The following is a 13297-nucleotide window of genomic DNA, read 5'->3' as shown; positions in this document are numbered from 1 at the left end:
TCGAAGTAATTATCCGAAATGAAATTCATGTTTTAGTTAAAACCGTCTGTATGGCGCGTTGCATTAAAATGATCGAAACCTGTTATAACGACTCGACCATATTTGGAACAGATTTTTACGTTCGTATGGTCGCACAACGGGCACAGCTTCCTACGCATTTGTACACGCGTTGCTGGAGACGCAGACACACATGATTCATCCAGAATGAGCCTTTTTTAAACGGTGCAACCGTTGCAGGCTTGAAAACATGAATATCCCTGCTTCCAAAAAACAATGGACTCAATGTTACTCATTCTTACTTTGATACAGCGTATGAAACTCTACAAGTTACTCTAAAACGAATTGCGCTTATTAAATTTCGATATTTACTTCAACAAAATAAGGAACTCCTCCCTCCATTAAAAATCTCTTATAAGAATAATTATAGAACACCTGTTACCCTACTGCTCGAAGTACAATAATTATCGAAATTTTTTCAAACTTAAAACACAATTCTCAGAGAAAGAATATGTACGTACAAAATTTTCTAAATCTAAATTAACCTTCAAAAATAGTCTAAAATAGTTTACAGAGTTGCTAATAATTGCACCGTGGATTTATGCAATGTCACACTTTCATAAAGAGACAATTAAAGAAATAGAACCATTTATTTGTCAAATCCCATAATTTACGCTTTATATATTTTGCATACTCTATAATAATATACAAACTCTCTTGTCTCTACACATTTAAAATTCTCCAAAATTGCCTCACCATTAAAGCACTTGAAAAAGAAGACCCTCTAAGTCTCCCAAAAAATCCATTACCAAAAGAAAATCTTGGTATCGTAAAAGCATAGTCCACCGTGAATGAAAAGTCAGAACCATTACACTTAAAAAGGCACAAGCGATCTTACCTTAGCATCTCATTTTCAATAGCGACAGAACTTTCTTGTTTACCACGCACAATCGTATTTTTGCCGAGCAGTAAAACGGTACCGCGAGTGCGCAGTGGAGGTCTCCCCGCGCGACGAGTCCTGTTAGCCCTCACACAACGTTTCGAATTCGAACGAGCCAATCCCAGCGAGTCGGTCCCAAACCTGGGCCAATGGCAGCGCTCTGCCCTTCCAGCCGCTTCGCCGAGGCGTTTGCACGTGTCGTCGGTGTAGCCAAACGGTAAACAGTGTGAGTCGCTGGAATACAGGGATACGCGTCTCGATAAAAGCAGCCAGCAAGTCCAGCGACCGTTTAGATCTCCTTGTGCATTATCGTCGAGCGTCGTACGCGGCCAGTTACTGTTTCAGAACTGCAGCGAGTGGAGTAAACGTCTCTTTGTTCCGCGGCGAGGTGAAGCAAGGTGAGTCGAAGCGATTCCAGCCGACGTTCGGGGCTCGCGTCGCGACAAAGGGACGCCACGGATTCGAACAAAGGGACGCCTGACACGGTCGCAGAGCGTTCAGGTGTCCGATCGAGAGACGTCGTGGGCTGTCGAACAAAGAGAGTTTTCGTTGTTTTTAGTCGACGTCGATCGACTTCCGCATTCGGATTGCAACGTGACTGCGGTACGTTTCCTCGAACGCGATCATGCGTAGAAGTAGTCGCACTGCTTGCCTTTCTGCGAGTTCAAACGAGTTTTTCGGAGGCTTCGTGAACTGAAACAAAGAGCAGGAAGGATTGCTCGAGTGGATTTTCTTTTTTATGCACAGGTGGTCAGGGAAATGGCTGTGCTACGCGTTAAGAGGCAAAGTTGCACTTGGTATTTTCCTTTTTTCCTTTTTTTTTAGGGAATTTGGATTACTGAACTCTGGTTCTCTTTGTTACTGTTCTGGAAGATCATGGAGTTTAGCTTAATACCTTTGTTACTATTTCTCTTTCCTGCTCTGAAGTCTGTAGTATTTTGAAAATTGAAAAAACTGTAGGGGAGTACACAACAGTCTTTTTGTGTAAGTCATCGACCTTTTCAGGGTTTTTTCTTTATTTAGTCTCTTTCTGTATGCATAGTGTCTATTATTAAGAGGAAAATAATTTGAAATGTCTTTTAGAAAAAGATACTTTGATAAACTCTTGAAAAGGACAATAAAACGATATCTTTAAGTATATATTGTCATATGATTGTGTAATAAATAGATGAAAGTCCACGATTGCCTACACTTCTCTGACCAACTATGATTTTATGACATTTTGTCAATAGTCGATTCACAGTGATTCTGGAACGAGTTCGAGCATGCTTTTTCTTTGTAGAAAACTTTGTTTCTTTCTCTGTAGGTAGCATACAGCTGCTTCCTTTACATAAGACTTTGAGACGCATTGTAGCTTTTCGCGATTTATTGACGAATTAACTGTGTTGTCTTTCGATAAGATAAGCTTGATGCAATTTATACAATATTTCTTTTTAAGAGTTGTCGTTTTATTCGAAGCTACAGTTCTGGATAAGACATGGCTCCTTTGTTTCATTGTTCGACAGCTATCTCGAGCGAAATTATTGCGAAAAGATTAGACGCTAAGTGCGTTATATTTTTCTAAATAAACAAGGGAGGTAAAAATCGAGGAAATCGGGATTTCAGATTATCCTAGAATTGTTGATAAAGCGTAGGTATTTCTTTTACAGTGACTCCATAATGGCTACTGCTACAGAGTCCCCTGTCAACAACGAATGTAAGTGGTATCTATAATTTCTGAATAAAATTACATCTACCATATATTCACAATGAAATTGAAGAAAAACTTATTCTACAAAAATATTGATTAAACATTAATATTTTTGGGGTAGTTTTGATCAATTTCAAAGAATTCTAATCTAATCTTTAAGTCACGCGACATTTGCAAGATTGATAAAAGATCTGCATTTATATATATGTGTGTATTTTGTAAACATTGTCTTTTGTAAACAAGGAGATTGCATCGTCAGTCGAGTAATGTGCCTTCAATCGCGTCAAACAAAGCCTTTTGGCAAATCAGGCGCAATATGTTTCGGACGGGGTTGAGTACAGAGTCAGTATGACAAAGGATCCTTAATTAGTACATATAGCAATTTAGGTGGCAGTAGGAACACACCCTAAGGCAGCGGAAAGTAGATAGTTGCCGAGAAGAGGTCAGAGCCCTCCGTTGGCGTCCTCGGTGAAGTGCAGGCTACACTTCGCCGTGGCAACTGCAACTTGGCTCGACTGCAGTGCTTGAACGCCAGTTCAGTGGTTCTCAACTCCACAAATTCAATAAATTGCAGTTCCCATTAACACATCGCGAAGGGATTCCAAAAGACACATTTAAAAAATGTGATCTTCGAGTTAGGACCGTGAAACAGTTTAATTAAAAACAGCCTGTATTTTTTTATGGTAATTATAAAATTCATGTGTGTGGTATTATTAATGCAGAATTATTAGAAATATTTACTCATCTTTTAATTGGATTTATTTCATGGTTACTTAGTTTCTCAATTCTTACAAATGATATATCTAAGACAGATCTTGTTTTTACTGCATTTTTATTTTAGCGAGCGCTGAAGGAATTATTGTGTTGTTAAAATGGATAGTTAAAGAAGGTGATACATCTCTAGCTCCCTCAAAACTTGAATATTCCTCGAAATATTCTCATTAGCATATAAAGTTGCACATACGTCGCCAGTTTTAGGATATGAATAATTACCTGTCGCGATCCTATTGATTTCGCATTACGGGTGAGTGAATAGCGAGGGTGAGCTTTTTCAAGACCAGTAGATTTTTGTATTATTACATTCAAGCTAATACAAAGACTAATTCAGTGGCGTTGGCCCTGGGCTTCGAAACCAGATAAAACATTGAACATAATTGTGCTGCTAATTATGAAAGTAGTCTAAATAAAAAATCTATAGAAATTTATCACTTATTTTAGACTGTAAATTAAAGCAAGACCAAATAAATGATAAATTCAATTTTTTGAGTTTTAGATTTTGCAGATTTTCGACTTAGACCACTTTCATAATTACCAGCACAACTGCATCACTTGCTTCTATTATTTCTATGACTACTAATTTCAGGTAATAGTTACTGACTCACCCTGTATAATGAGCGAGAAGTTTCCCCTGTATCGATAAATGCTACATATTCCACGATTCGACGCGACGACGTCGAGCACAGCGCACGCGACTAAAGCCCCACGTCGCTTTCTTTCTTTTTCCTCTCGGCTCGGTTTTTTTATTTGCCAGAGTTCTCCTTTCGTGGGCAAGGGGACGATGCTCGGAGCTTTCGCGCAGCGTGAAAGAGCCCCGCTCGCTCGTTGACTCTCGGCTGACTTTAAAGAGCGTACACGGTGACATTGAAATGCGTAGGTTAATCCGATTGTCGTCGTCCAGCGGTGCAAGATATATCGGGTGAAACGTCCACGAGAGTTTCCTGCAGAGAAACTCTCTCCCGTCGAGTTTCTTGCCGCCTTAAAGGGCATGCAAACGATAAAGCACGTTTCCCAAACGATGCATTTTTCTCCGGTCAGTCGACTCCACTTTTTTGCCATTCTCTCTTTTCTTCTCTCACTGTTTCGTTAACGCTTCTTTAGATCCAATTAGATGTAACGAGCGAGCGAGACTTGTTAAACCTGTGAGATCGTGATTCCATTAATACTCTTCCCGTTTTATTTTTTTTCTTTTCGGTGAGCTTGTTTCCTTTTGCAACAGAACATGGTCGAGCATGAGATTTTGATGAAGTGGAGCAGACTTAATTTGCTAGGACGAAATCCTTGTAGGATCTTTTTGAGATTGATCTGCTTAACTTGGGAGATTTAAATGTGAAGTAGGTATTTTATGTTTATTATTTTTAGCAGATTGTTATATCGTGTATTGAATTGTAGATTAAGTTTCAGTCGATGCTCTAGTGGACCCTAATTGACAGTACATTGAAGAACTGTAGTTCTGAAGGAACAAGACTGTGAATAATTTTAACTCACAATCAGCTGATTAGGCTCCACTCTACCAAGACGTCACACATGTATTTAGAAACTGCGTTTAGAAGTGAAACGTGTATTTAAAAGTGTGTTCTTCAGGAAAAGCAAAAAGCTCTTTGTGAGCTCAGGAAAGAAGCATAGATTAAATGAATAAAATTATCTAGCGAAACTATCTTATTCTTATACTTCATCTCAAGAAGTCTCTACTTGCAATTGTTTGAAATAATTTCTAATTATTCATTTGTAGAATTTTTTGGACAGACTTCACGATTTTGAAATCCAATTAGCAAAATTCATTCGCTAAGTAGATACCGTTTCATGGTCATAACTCAAAAGTCACGCCGTTTAGTCCACTCCAATCTGGTGCGCTACATAAAGTGCAGTGTAGTAATGGAACAGAGGAGAGATGACAACTCTGGCACGATCAACTCGCAAATTTATTCATTTCCTATGGGATAGCCGCTTAAACGATACAGCGCACAGGCGGACTGAAATGCATTTTGAGAAGTTAACTTGGAACGATTGCCAAACGATGCAGCCAGTTTCGTGCATATTCAAGGCGCCCCCGTCGAGCCAGTGCTTCCCGATTTCTGCGCAATTTACTGCGGTTCGTGGCCTGATGCATTATTAACATCCCCATGTTTTCCCCCCCTCGGTTCCAGTTCTGAAAATATTCCACGATATCGATCCACGACCGGAACATTCATTCACTTTACCGTGTATCCTTCGACCGTAATGCGTCACGAGCCGACATTGCGATTATTCGATCGCCGACGTCGAATGGAAAAATTTACAAACGCCCCATATTTCGCCGATTGTCTTCGACGATCGCGAAGTTCGATTCCATCCTCGCCAAGGCAGCGATAACGAGAGGGGATGAGAAAGGAACCCCCTGATCAGGAAGATTCTGAGGATAACAGGCGTGTCGAGACGAGAAATTGAAGGCAAGAGGAATGGTACAAATATAGACGTGGACCCAACCCGAGGGAGAAAAAATGTTGATGAATCATTCCTTGGAACGTCCCAGGAACAATAGTATTTGTGGATACATCCTTTGGAACACTGATTCAATCCAGGAAAGAATTCAAAGACAGTTTGCACCTTTTCAGGGATGCTTGCTAATTGCTGAGATTGTTGGAAAAGGGACCACGTGGGAGTTGCAGTTGAATTTTTGTTATTTGTAGAGAAATAGAAGCACCTTTTTATTATCCTTGGTAGACTATTATTGGAGCACTGTTCGAGTCTCGATCGATGTTCTAAGACAATATGCGCAGCTCTGAATAATAGAAATCGCGAATAATGAGGGCTTGGTTAATCGAGGATCTATTCTATTGTGGAAGTTCGCCACGGCTAGAAGGAAATTCAAGTAGTCGTGCTTAACACGGATATTGGAACAATCGAGACAAGATTGCTCAGCATTCCGGGCTGCCCAACGGCGAATGTATACTGCAAAGTCGTCATTGCGTTCATAGTGGCGCAGCCAAGCAAGAACGATCCAGCAGGAGGACTAGATTTATGGTAGAATGTCTTCATTAAATAGGGGGGCGGAGTTACGTAAAATCTTTGGAAACTCGGGAATCAATAACTGGTAGAGTAATTAGCATCGATTCTGGCAGCGTGCTGCAATTAGATGATACATGATAGTACAAGCAGTACGAAGTTTGGAAATGTTGGATAATGGCACTCTGAGTAATCTATGGAATTTCGCGAAGAAGTTTATTGCTCGCACTTTGTCTAAAAGTCGAAGCCTTTGACTAAGGGTATAGTAGTGCACGAGTTCAACTTGTCTGTATCATGTTAAAGAATCATTGTCTATAGTCTGCTTAGGGGCAAGGTCTAAAGAACGAGAAAAGTATTCGAAAGAACTGCGCAATTTCATAAAGGACTTCATTGATCAGAAGCTGGCTATAAGCTGGAGTCAAAACACAAGAGACTCGACTGTAATCGAATTTAGATGCCAATATCTGTCTCAGCAAAAGAAAGCTTCTATACTATCCCATACACTGCCAAGTAGGTACAGTCCCATCTGCAGATCGCTCTGCAAGATATACACTGATCAAAAACTACAAAGGCTACTTAATATCCACTCCAATATAAATACTTGACTAACTGCCAAAATTAAAACTTTCCAGCAAGGAATCTCCCAGCCTCTACAATCCTATTACCACCCAGACTAACCAAAACTCCTGCAAGAAGCAAAGCATCTCCAAGACAACTTAGAAAGGTATTCACAATTCAGAAGACTTCCCTCAGTTACCCACAAAGGCTACCTAATCTCCTCTTCACCACAGATACCCAACCAATCAACGAAGTCAAACCGAGTCAAGTCACCAGCAAGCATCCCTCCATCCTGTTCAATCCCATTACCACCCAGACCCACGAAAAACTCTGCAAGGGACTTAGAAAGCACCTCGAAGACAGTCCCAGGGAAGTCATCCATTGATCAGCGGCCAGAAGCTGGCTTCGAAGGCAGAAGTGTAAGAGAGTCTGGAGGGTGGTCGGGGTTGGACAGATGGCATTTTACGCCTCCGCGTAGGCTTCCACACGTGCCTAGCGACCGGCAGCCGGGTCCGCGATATAGGCACGTTAAGCCTGCTCGAGGTGGAGGTTGGAGGTTGGAGGTTAGCGGAGGTGGAAGGGTGGCATGTCGTCGGGTAGGCTGTTCGCTGCTGCGGGGGGTGGCGGCCTGACGCGGTTAGGGGCGCAAGAAGCGCCAGTAGGTGGATATTGAGCGACGCCGGGCGTCGTGGCGCACTGTGCGGATCAGTCGCCCTCCAGCCACCGCCCCAGATATACGAACAGCAGTCGAAGCCACTTCCGGCCCTCCTCTTCGCTCGTCGGACGTGTCCCCTCCGACCTTTCTGCGTTTTCCTTGTTTCTCTTCGCCGCCAGCCGCGCTTCGCTTCTTCTTTCGTTCAAACACGGAGCATATCGCACGGAGGAGAGCCACGGTAGCGTTGCAAATATGCTGATCGGTCTCGTGCGCGACTCAGTGCTGCAGTGCTTCTGTCACAGCTGCAAGGCACCCTTGGGCATCGTAGGTGAGTCCTTAAACGAAAGTCTGACCCCTGTCTACTTTCCCCTGGAAACGTGCAACCGTCTCGAGCTCTATGCAACGGTGAACGAAGGAGGCACCGAATAGAGAAGCGATTAGAGTCCAGAGGGGCGAGAACTAGAAGGGGAGGAGTCGATGTCGCGGTGAATGACACCTGCGATCGAGGTGATCCGCTAAAGTAGCCAAGATTCCATTTGATCCGATTTTCTATGGCATCCCTTTGCCCCTTGTCATCAGCTTTAACGTTCAGATTTAATTAAAATCCTTCCTCTACTTCTTCTCATATTTTTTTTATTGATCTCCTCGGTTATTTAATTAAAGCATCGGCTAGAAAAATTCATTGCCAAGCGTCGTATTAATTATCGAGTACCTTACGTTTTAAAATCAGCTCTAAGGGTTGTCCACTCGTTACTCATATTTTTACCGCAGTCGACAGTGGTCGATATCCCGGTGGTATTATCCTAGACACCTGCAGTTCGATCAATTTCTCCACCGTCCACCAATCGGTACTCATGGTGCCCTATCCTAGAGTTCTACCATGAACACTACACCTCTCTTATAGCGAATGGTTGCATAGAAATCTCCTCTGGAACAACTGTGCACCAACTCAGCGATTCGTCGTTCAGAAAATCAATTGTCTCCTCATTTTTAATTCATGGATCGCCTTGGACTCTCGCGAGGATCGCAGGAGCGGTCGCGCACGTGATCCACCGAAAACCTTCGCGAAACGATCGGGGTGCGGCCCAAGATGGCCACCCAATTGTTGGCCGATAGCGAGCTAGACGGTTGCATCGATTTCCCGATAATTAAACCGTAATTCCCGTTTCCCTCGGTCCCCGCCGCTAATACGGCCCCCTCTCATTGATTTTCAATTTTCGAAGCGGCAGATAGGAGGGGCAATGCGCCCTTCAAGAAGCCCAGCGGCAAGGGAAAGCCGCGAACCAAGCAGCCGAAGAAGGTGAAGTTCATCAGTGAGTACACACTTAATTAACGCGTCTCACCGCTGTCTCGCTTTAATACACTGTCGTTGATCGGCTGGTTAATCACCCTCGAGCTCAATTAAGCGGGGAGCTCTCAGGGGCGAGATTAAAGATGATCGATCCATGAGGTCAGAATCAGAGAGAGCGATCAACGTGGAAAATACTCGCTTGCTTTTTGTATATTTTTTATTACTTTCTACGAGGTTTGAAAGAGTAGATGTACATGTTGAGCTTGCACTTGGCACACGCTCGCAGGGTGCAATGAACTCGATACCAACGATCGGGTGAATTATGAATCGAATGCGGCGAATGTCGAGGAACGGCGTGGCGGTTCTGTGTGGGGTGGTCTCTGAAAAGGTGCGTGTGCCGACGCTAGACGTCGCGGCGCCTAGAGACAATCGTTCCGTAACCTGATCGATCCTTCCTTCTCGCGCCTCTGAGTCATACTTCCGTAACTGCCCCGCGTACCTTTTGAGACGGTTGGGAAGAAATCTTAAGTGGCGGAGCGGAAGGGGTTCAATTAGACCCTTAATTGCACTGAGAGATTTTATTGTCTCTGTTTGACGTGGATTTTGGGTACATTATGACTGGCGATGATCGATTTGTTTCATGGAGATATTGAAACTAAATTATATTGTATTAGTGGGATTGAATTTAATGGTAGTTGTATTTTGTTTAAACACTTTTTATTGCTAATTATGTTGTTGATATTTAATAGTAGCATACCAAGGTAGGATCACTCAGAATTCAAATATAAGGTTAGTAAAAACTGAAGTTCAAAGAATTAAAATAAATACGAAAAAAGATTTTGAAAATTTGAAAGCCTGAGGGTCCCAGAAGTCCTACAAGTCTGAGAATCTGAAAATTTGAAAATGAATTCAATAGTATTAACACAACAATATTTGTGTCCCTGAGTATGACCCTGACTTGGTATATTAATAATTAATTATCCAATTACACTATTTTAATATTCCCATAGCGACGGAAATTCGATGCCAGGAGAAGTCGAAAGGTGGCTTGTGCTACGAGGTGATCTTGGCCGAGCCAACAGTGCCGAAGAGAGCCCCGTCGCCGCCGCAGACAAGTCCTACTCAACAAGTAGCTATTGAAGACAAGCTTAGAGCCGCAGAAGAGAGAAGACTCTCCTTGGAGGCTCATAAGCTCGCCGCTCTTGCCGCTAAGCTTAGCAAAATTGAAGAGGCGTCTCGCAAGAAGGATGAGCTCAGCGCCGCCTTCATCGCCGCGACTCGCGAATCTCTGGACGCTAAGATGAACAACACGGAGGAGAAGCGAGAGCAGCACATCGCGGAGCTGAAGAACAAACTGAAAGAGCACGTTAGTTTCTTTGTTTGAGAATTTTCTGAGGATTTCTATGTAGATTAATGGACATGCATAAGTACTCATGAAAGCTTTTCTTTGATTACAGTTAGAAAGCGTAGAGAAAACTCGCCTGAACCTTGAGCAGCAGACTGAGGAGGTCCGCTGCGCTGTTGAAGAGAAGCTGAAGACTGCTGCTGCTCAGCGTGATGAGAATATTAAGAGGATGCTGGACCGCCTCAAGGAACACGTTAGTAGCTTTTGTGTTCAGTTTTCTAGGAAATTCATTTGTCATTAACTTTGAGTGTCTAAATTTATAACGCTTTGTCATAGAATCGTTAGTAGACTGTGGATTTTATAGAGAATATGAAAAATCCATTTCTGTAACTATGTGTTCTAAAAATCCGCAGTATGATTATTTAGAGTATCGCCAATAGTATCACTATCGATCCAGTTACTAACTGTTTACTTCTTTTCTAGGAGGAACAAGTAGCTCGCGTTCGCCAAGGAATAACCGAGCGCGTGCAGCAGCTCGAGTCTCAAATTCAAGGCAAGCTGGACCAGGCTCGCGAGCGTCGTGAGAACATCGAACGCGAGCAAAAGGAGAAGCTACGTAATCACGTAAGTAACCAAGCCTTATCCTTCATCACCTAGATATGGTATTGGTACATACGAATCTTCTACTATTTGGATTGTTTTGCCCAGTATCAGGAAGGATTTCTCGCTTTTTAGAAAGTAATACTCATTGTATAGGCATATTTGACTCGTTAAAGTGTTTAGAGGACGCGTTTGCGGCGAACAAGAGAGTTGGTTTTGGTAGAAATCCTTTCTTTGAACGCTGTCGAACGATTTTACCCAATAAGGGAATTTGCAATGGTCGTTTAGAACACGGTGAAGATAGCGAAAGTGCGTCAGATGGCGGATGAGTGCGCCACGAGAGAACTTCTGGTGAAAAAGTTCGAATTTGACAAGAGGGTTTCTACTGCGGAGCAGAACCGGCATCGAGAGATTCAACGTCGTTTGCAGGCTATTCGCCAGCATGTAATTTCGCCCTCTTTCTGTTGACTCGATATATCGTTACCTTTAGCCCCCCCACAGTCATGACAATCGCTTGTTATACCTCTGTTTTTAGCTGGTTCATTTTCTGTAGGGTTTACCGTGCTTCGCCACGTTATGTTGCAAACGATATGTTCCCATAGTTGATTTGCAGCCACAATAGTTGAATTCAGTTTATCATTTTCCTTTCAGCATGAACCCTGCATTTATCAGCTAGGATAATACAATAGATATGTGTTAGCTTAATCTTAGCATGAAATACTCATGTTATATATTAGAATAGTTATGTGTTGTAAATTCACATCTAAATATGCTGATTTTGTTCTTGTTCTAAAGGAGAGGCGCGCGGAAATGGTCAGACAAAACAAGGCAGCTCTGTCTGAACAATCTGCTCTGCCCGCCGAAAAGGAGACCGCCAGCTCTGGGTAAACATGGGGTCGTTCCTCGATCGCGATCCTCGTTTAAGATACCGTTTCACCCTTACTAATATCGAGGAAAGAGGAGAGGCGGGATTTGACTACAGGCTTGCAGAGTCACTCGCTGAATAGGTCGTCGGAGTTGCGTGTTTAAACATTGGGATAAACTCGTGGAGCCGCGCTCGAGTGCGCTCGACGAGGCTCCACTACGCTTTGTGCCATTTTCGTTCGCTGGATGATACAAAAAGAAAAAAAAATTTTAAGAACTCGCAAGCGATTGTAGTAGCTGGAGAGATATGCAGTTTCAATGATTTTTATTTTATTACAGTGGTTGGGAGAACTAAACGTTTAAATTAGATAAAGGGTATTCAAAGTTAACTCGAGGAACGTTTATATCGAATAATTGTCTATGATTTCATGGTTTCTTTTCTCCCACTATGTACTTGTGCAAGATCACTGCCTTCATCTTAACTACACACCTACTTGTTTTTTAAAAATGTTCACGTATATACACACACGCGCGCGTGTTAAATTCAGTTTAGGATACACGACGTGTAATATATATATTATTTTCTGTTTTAACGTGCCTACCACTTACACGATTGTGGATCTTCTACGAGATGGCATTAAGAAACGTATAACTTCTCTGTGTTTTGTGATTGATTGCGTGTGTTGGAGTAACTAACATTTTATGATCTTGATACCGTGCTTATTTCAGTATATTTTTATTTACCTCTTTTTAGATGGTTACGGTGTTGTTTACTCGATAAACCGGTTATAAAGAATCACTTTGTCGGAGTTCCAAATCGAAAAGAAGGATCATAACGATCATGAGTATCGAGAGTTTTAATTTTGAATTGCCTTTGAAAATGTCTCCTGATTTTTTTACTACTTTTTTTAGGCTATTCATTATTCGTTCGTTTCATATTTTGCTTTTATTGATAGGGTAATAATAGAATACTACCGCTACAATTAGATCTTAAGTGGTAATTGCGACCATATGTGTGTACACATACCATATGTACTAGAAAAACATATGTGTATGGTATGTGCCGACATGTAAGCACACTTAATAATATATATATATATAATAGTGCTTTATACTAGGCTTGAAAACTTAAAAAAACCATTTTGTACTCGATCATTGTAATATTACTGCGCTAATTGAAAACAAGAACATTCACGAAATATGTAGTCTAATTGAATATGATAATATTGATGCTTCTGTGATGACTTAATTATTTGTCGAAATGTGTAGTGTTTAAGTGAGAGTGTGAGAGAGAGAAAGGAGGGGAGAGATAGAGAGAAGAACATTTGGATATACATATTCCTCTATGCTCGCACATGGGTACCGTGGCTAGGGGCCTTAATTTTGTTCATACTTATATATCCATCGCTGGAAGTTGTTTTGAAGAGCAACAACGCCGTGTAACCGGGGCAAAGTTTTCATCAGACTTCACAATAAGAAACATGTAGCTGCTGACAGTTCCTCAGCCTTCTTAGGTACTCTTGTACAACGAGGGTTCAGCATAAACTGAAGGAAACTTTTAGCTCTGGTCACGATATCGTCGCATAATAAAAGGG

At 42.0% G+C, this 13297-nt stretch overlaps 3 protein-coding genes across 7 annotated transcripts; 2 read left to right on the top strand and 1 right to left on the bottom strand.

Annotated features, from left to right (window-relative positions):
- Window positions 1-848: 848 nt before the first annotated feature.
- Window positions 849-1902, top strand: LOC143185127 (uncharacterized). Its single transcript, XM_076387861.1, has 5 exons — window positions 849-855; window positions 918-995; window positions 1063-1335; window positions 1497-1684; window positions 1763-1902. The coding sequence occupies exons 1-4, from the start codon at window positions 849-851 to the stop codon at window positions 1568-1570; spliced, it is 432 nt and encodes a 143-aa protein (XP_076243976.1). The 3' UTR covers window positions 1571-1684; window positions 1763-1902.
- On the bottom strand, window positions 1516-4933 carry LOC143184761 (uncharacterized). The gene is made up of 7 exons (XM_076387219.1): window positions 4919-4933; window positions 4836-4857; window positions 4664-4717; window positions 4545-4611; window positions 4427-4482; window positions 4010-4382; window positions 1516-1630 (listed from the first exon to the last, which is right to left on the bottom strand). The coding sequence occupies exons 1-6, from the start codon at window positions 4931-4933 to the stop codon at window positions 4051-4053; spliced, it is 546 nt and encodes a 181-aa protein (XP_076243334.1). The 3' UTR covers window positions 1516-1630; window positions 4010-4050.
- Window positions 1783-11773, top strand: Stai (stathmin). 5 transcript variants are annotated; one of them, XM_076388052.1, is made up of 7 exons: window positions 1783-1921; window positions 2587-2633; window positions 9904-10259; window positions 10351-10491; window positions 10722-10862; window positions 11127-11282; window positions 11634-11773. In XM_076388052.1, exons 2-7 carry the CDS (start codon window positions 2597-2599, stop codon window positions 11724-11726), a joined length of 924 nt encoding a protein of 307 aa, XP_076244167.1. In that variant the 5' UTR covers window positions 1783-1921; window positions 2587-2596; the 3' UTR covers window positions 11727-11773. The 5 variants fall into 5 exon arrangements, with proteins under 5 accessions (XP_076244167.1, XP_076244165.1, XP_076244164.1 ...); XM_076388050.1 differs by lacking the exons at window positions 1783-1921; window positions 2587-2633 and adding exons at window positions 7681-7930; window positions 8832-8915; XM_076388049.1 differs by lacking the exons at window positions 1783-1921; window positions 2587-2633 and adding exons at window positions 7681-7930; window positions 8826-8915.
- The last annotated feature ends 1524 nt before the right edge of the window (window positions 11774-13297 follow it).

This window comes from Calliopsis andreniformis, chromosome 10, assembly GCF_051401765.1.
Source record: "Calliopsis andreniformis isolate RMS-2024a chromosome 10, iyCalAndr_principal, whole genome shotgun sequence".
NCBI classification, from domain to species: domain Eukaryota; kingdom Metazoa; phylum Arthropoda; class Insecta; order Hymenoptera; family Andrenidae; genus Calliopsis; species Calliopsis andreniformis.
This window is presented reverse-complemented; position numbering and strand designations above follow the sequence as displayed.

Excerpts from the sequence above, each read along its gene's own strand:
- LOC143185127 (XM_076387861.1), top strand. Across the intron at positions 996-1,062 it reads ACCGCGAGTGCGCAGTGGAG|CGAGTCGGTCCCAAACCTGG; the intron begins GTCTCCCCGCGC and ends AGCCAATCCCAG. Across the intron at positions 1,336-1,496 it reads CCGCGGCGAGGTGAAGCAAG|TCGACGTCGATCGACTTCCG; the intron begins GTGAGTCGAAGC and ends CGTTGTTTTTAG.
- LOC143184761 (XM_076387219.1), bottom strand. Across the intron at positions 4,718-4,835 it reads CTACAGTTCTTCAATGTACT|TTAAGCAGATCAATCTCAAA; the intron begins GTCAATTAGGGT and ends AAATCTCCCAAG. Across the intron at positions 4,612-4,663 it reads ATTTCGTCCTAGCAAATTAA|GAAACAAGCTCACCGAAAAG; the intron begins GTCTGCTCCACT and ends CTGTTGCAAAAG.
- Stai (XM_076388049.1), top strand. The coding sequence starts at position 7,855 with ATGCTGATCGGTCTCGTGCGCGACTCAGTGCTGCAGTGCTTCTGTCAC. Across the intron at positions 10,492-10,721 it reads TGGACCGCCTCAAGGAACAC|GAGGAACAAGTAGCTCGCGT; the intron begins GTTAGTAGCTTT and ends CTTCTTTTCTAG. Across the intron at positions 10,863-11,126 it reads AGGAGAAGCTACGTAATCAC|AACACGGTGAAGATAGCGAA; the intron begins GTAAGTAACCAA and ends ATGGTCGTTTAG.